Source organism: Dermacentor variabilis, chromosome 2 (genome assembly GCF_050947875.1).
Source record: "Dermacentor variabilis isolate Ectoservices chromosome 2, ASM5094787v1, whole genome shotgun sequence".
Lineage (NCBI taxonomy): Eukaryota > Metazoa > Arthropoda > Arachnida > Ixodida > Ixodidae > Dermacentor > Dermacentor variabilis.
Window position 1 is genome coordinate 237002139 of NC_134569.1, and position 5424 is coordinate 237007562.

Sequence of the window (5424 nt, forward strand, 5' to 3'; positions counted from 1 at the left end):
ACGTCTCACTGTAAATAATGTAAATAAACCTCCCAAGTTTTCATCCCAAAGTCCTCCTCAGCTCCTACAGCCCCTACGCTACAGCATGAGCAGTTGCGCTTTTACCGGCCTCACATGCGTCAAACAACAAAGCAATATGTGGCTAGTTGTGACATATGCTAACGGCGGAAACAACCTTCAACCACCCAACCAGGTCTTCTGCGGCCGTTTATTCCTCCTCACGCACCTTTTGAACAAGTTGGCGTAGACCTCCTGGGCCCATTCCCAGGGTCATCGAATAGCAATCGACGGATCATCGTTTGTGTAGACCATCTTACACTCTACACAGAGACCGCAGCAGTACCGTCATCTACCGCTGTTTGCGTTACAGCTTTCTTGTTGCGTTATGTCGTCGTACGTCATGGCCCACCTCGCGTGGTCATAAGTGATCGCGATCGTCAATTCGCGGCCGACGCTGTTGAAGAGCTGCTTCGGCTATGTGGAACACAATTTCGTCACTCAGCACCGTACCGTCCGCAAACCAACGGTCTTGTTGAACGCACGAATCGAACTTTGACGAACATGCTATCCATGTATGCGTCCTCTAACCACTAGAACTGGGATGATGTGTTGCCATTCATAATATACGCCTACATCATTGCGAAGCATGAGACAAAGAATTACAGCCCTTTCTACCTGCTTTTTGCTCGACCGCCGCGGAGCTTCCTCGACACGATTCTGCCGTTTTCTCTGGACGCTGAGGATTCCATCTCCAAGACACTTTGCCTCGCTGAGGAAGCCCACCGAATAGCATGGGCCCGCACATTGACACCACAATAACGCTCGAAGGATCGGTACGATAGTCCCCATCAAGCCATTTATTTTGAAAATGGTGACCAGTGCTACTATGGACCCCACAACGCAAGCGTGGTTTGTGCAGCAAGCTCTTCTCACATTGTGAGCCCGTTCGTTGTTTTAGATCGCCTAAGCAAACTAACTTACGTGGTTGCGCGGGTTTTGTCTACAGATAGGCGATCCAAGAACACCCAGCTTGTTCATATTGCATGCCTTGTTGTATATCCTCCATTCCGGAGCCAGGGTCCACCCCCCAGAGGCCCCGGATATTTGATAAACTCCCGCGCTGCGGGCCGCAGACAGGGTGGCAAGGAGAACTCCCTCTCAGAGGCGCCGGACACTTGATACCCCTCAAACTACGTGCCTTACTGGCGGGCGCGATGTATACAAACAGCAACCGGCGGTGCGGTGGTGCCTTCCAAGTGTGGAGGTGGTGGTGATAACTTTATTGCACACATGGGAGTTGCGGACACGCAGGTCCTTGGGCCCCCGTATGGCCCACTGCACTCAAACGTTCATGTCCCGGAGGCTCATGACGCTGGCAGCCCGGCCTGTGGCGATGGCTTTTGGCACGTGCGTGGTGCAAGAATGCTTGTGTGGCATGGTGTATTATGACTTTCTCCTTCTCACTACTCTCTCCCATTTCCCATACCTTCTAGTGAAAAATAAAGCAGTCTTCTTGATGCGCTCGAAGCGAAAGGACGTCTGTCGTTTTTCCATAAGTTCAAGGTTCTCCGTCTCTTATTCCACAACATTTTTGGTGCCGAAACGCGGGAATAGGGACGTCAAAGGATGGACATCGACAGAATCAAGCGAAAAAGGGCCGTGGTGCGATCATCTACAACCAAGATGATCAATGAAGTATCCACCATGGACGACAGCGCATCAATCGGTGAGCTGGAAGAAAAGCTTAATCTTCTTTCTCTTAAAGAAGACTCACCGAAAGAGCTAGATCGGGAGATAGAAAAAGGCGTTGAAGATGAAGCTTTCGAAGAGGAAATTGCATGCTCCGAAATGTACAGAGAAAAGATCAGCGTGGCGAAAACAAAGGTACAACGCATGCTACGCGACTTTAGCTGCACAAATGTTTCATCAGATCGCACACTAAACTCCTCAGATCAAAGAGAATCTAGCGCAAACGATTCGCAGATACGCCCCACCGTAAAGCTGCCAAAGCTCGAAATCAACAAATTCAACGGAGAGCTTCGAGAGTGGCAAGGGTTCTGGAGTCAGTTTGAGTCGACTATCAACGCTAACCAGAATCTCTCAAACGTAGACAAATTCAAGTACTTCAACAGCTACTTGACAGGAAAGGCGGTGGCTGCGGTAGCAGGACTTGACTTGTCGGAAGGCAACTACGATGTCGCTCTCTCGCTATTAAAGGAGAGGTTCGGCAGAAAGGAAGTTATTATAGAAGACCACATGTCACAGCTGCTTAACATCAAGCCAGTGCGTGACTCACGGAATCTCGGTCAACTGCGCAGCCTCGTCGACGTAGTAGAGACAGGTGTACGAAGCCTCACTTCTTTAGGCGTGAGTGTTGGCACTTATGGAACTTTGTTACTGACCATAATAAAGAAAGCGGTGCCTGCCGACCTTCGTCTGGAATACCAAAGAAAAAACGAGGCTACGAACGAGGGAAGTGAGATGGAGGAGTTCCTGCGTTTTTTGAGGAAAGAGGTTGCGACGCGGGAGATCATACAGCGGGCCAAAGCTCCGAGAGACAACAGTGCCGAATTGGTAAAGGAAAGGCGCAACAGCAACACTAAAGCGGCGAACATGCCTACTGCAGCGGCACTGCACACCACGATCAAGGACAGCACAGGATGTCTATTTTGTAATTCGAACGGCCATGAGACCGGCAACTGCAAAGCAAAGATGTCTGTGGCGGATAAGAGAGAGGTGCTGAAGCGTGACAAACGGTGTTTCCGGTGTACAACAGAAGGGCACGAGGCAAGAGAATGCCGTAAAGCTAAGTGGCTCAGGTGTGCGCATTGCAAGGGCAGACATTTAACGACAATGTGCGACCCTGACTTCACGAGACGCCGCAACACTGATGAAGGGGATGCATCTTCGTCAACGGTGATTGAGCAAGCCACGGTGTTGAAGTCCTCATTAGGCACGGGAGATGACTTGATGTGCACTGGCGAGCAGCAGTTTCTCCTACAGACAGCGCGAGCTTGGACAGAGGGTCCACATGAACGTACACTTGTCAGGCTTCTCCTGGACGGTGGCAGTCAGCGAACCTTCATTCATCGCTACCTATCCGAAAAGCTGCAGTTAAAAGTGCTGGGAGAAGAGGAACTTAAAATATTTGCCTTTGGTGAGAAATCAGCCATGACACGCACAAAAACGCGTCGAGTGGAGCTGTGGCTCAGAAGCCAGTACGACGGAAAAGGGGTGCGAGTGGAAGCGCTGGAGGTTCCTTGCATCTGTGCAGATATCATGGCTGCTCCATCGAATTCTGTTCTACTTCAACTTTCAAAATTTCACTTCCAAGTCGCAGACGCCTCGCGGGGCGAAGAAAGCGAAAATATTGACCTTTTGATTGGCACTGATCATTACTGGGAAATTGTCACGGGATCCACTAAGCGTCTCAGCTCCAAATTGATGGCAGTGGAGACTGTATTCGGATGGACAGTTCAGGGCCAGGTCGGCACAAGGAAGTCAACAGGAGTCTGCTCCTCGGCTGCTGGCGTGATGCGGATAGGAGTGAGTGAACAAATTTACAAAGAAATATCAGCACAGCTAAAGTCTTTCTGGGAGCTCGAGCACATCGGTATCAAGGAACATGAGCCAGTTCGTCACGAGGACGCAGTCCTTCAGCACTATAAAGAAACCGTCAACTTTGAGAATGGCCGCTGTAAGGTGTCGTTCCCTTGGAATTCGATGGTTTACGAGCTTGGCGACAACTATGAGTGCGCAGCAAGGCGTCTTAAAGCACAGACAAAGCGACTCTTGGAAGGAGATTCGTTGATTAGGGAATACGACGCCTGCATAAGAGACTACATAGAAAAGGGCTATGCAGAGCCAGCCAGCAAGGATTACGGCACGTCGGAAGGTCCGGTGTACTATATGCCGCATCAAGCAGTTGTTCGTCGCGAAAGCCAGACGACAAAACTGAGGGTAGTATTTGATGCATCATCTAGTGCCAAAAATCGCCTCTCACTGAACAATGTTTTGGAAAGTGGCCCAAACCTAAACCCAGAGCTCATTGATCTGCTGATCAATTTCCGCACTTACAACATTGCCATCGTTGCGGATATTGAAAAGGCCTTTCTCCAAATATCACTATCAGAGGGCGACCGGAACGCTGTGCAGTTTCTCTGGTACGATATGACGCCAAAGAAAGGGGAAGCACTTCCAGCTGTGGTGAGCTATCGCATGACTCGCGTGCCGTTCGGTGTCACGTCGAGCCCATTTCTCTTGGCTGCAACGTTGCAACATCATCTTGAAGGCCTGCCAGAACGGTATGCTGAAACTGCAGGTATTCTGCGCAAGCATCTTTACGTGGACGACCTTGTAACTGGGGTTGACAGCCTTGACAAGGGTAAAGTCTTGTGCCAGGAATCCAAATATATATTGTCTCAAGCAGGGATGCGGCTACACAAGTGGATGTCGAACGACCGCGATCTTGTCAACTTTTTAGAGAATGGCAATGTGGAGAGAACGAACGCTGATGCTGGACATGCTGCAGCTACAAAGGTATTGGGAGTGGGTTGGAATGCTCAGACTGACCACTTTGAATACAACCTAACTTCACTCATCGACTTCCTCTCCGCAAGAGCCGACAACAAGAGATTTGTGCTGCAGGTCTCGGCAAGAATTTTCGACCCTTTTGGATTTATTGCTCCCACCACATTGTGCGTAAAGGTAATGTTCCAGAAGTTGTGGGAGTTGGGAATTGAATGGGACGATCCCTTGCCTGAAACCTTGCAGCCTGAGTGGGACTGCTGGTGTAGGGAGCTTCCATGCATCGAAGGAGTGTCTATTCCAAGACTGATAGCGGCAGACTTTAGAAACGATGATACGGAGAAAGTGGTGCATGTTTTCTGTGACGCAAGCCCGAAGGCCTATGGTGCTGTCGCATATATCGTGACCAAGTCTCCGTTCGGACAAACAAATGTTAGCTTGGTCATGGCTAAATCAAGAGTGGCCCCTTTGAAACGCCTCTCGCGACAACCCCGCTGACCTAATCACCCGCGGCATTCTCCCATCGGCCCTGCGGGAAAGCGAGCTGTGGTGGAAAGGACCCCGTTGGCTTCAGGAGGATGACACGTGTTGGCCAACGATAAGTGAGCCGAGCTCGAAGGTTGGGGAGTGCCAAATGGAAGAGCGAAAGGTGACGGTGATGCCCATAGTATCATCGTCATCCATGGCAATTTTCAATGTTGAGAATTATAGTTCATTCAGCAGAGTCGTGCGAGTAACCGCGTGGGTCCGCCGCTTTGTCGACAACTGCCACAACAAAGAAGGAAGGACGATCGGCCCATTACGATCTGAAGAAGTAATCAGCGCCGAAAGATACTGGTTGGCTAAAGCTCAACAAGATGCGTTCAGCGACGACATTTCAAACCTGAAGAATCAAAG

The 5424-nt window shown here is 50.1% G+C and overlaps 1 protein-coding gene across 1 annotated transcript; it reads left to right on the top strand.

Annotated features, from left to right (window-relative positions):
- The first annotated feature begins 2853 nt into the window (after positions 1 to 2853).
- Positions 2854 to 5025, top strand: LOC142570725 (uncharacterized). The gene has a single exon (XM_075679070.1). It carries the CDS (start codon positions 2854 to 2856, stop codon positions 5023 to 5025), a length of 2172 nt encoding a protein of 723 aa, XP_075535185.1.
- Positions 5026 to 5424: the final 399 nt, after the last annotated feature.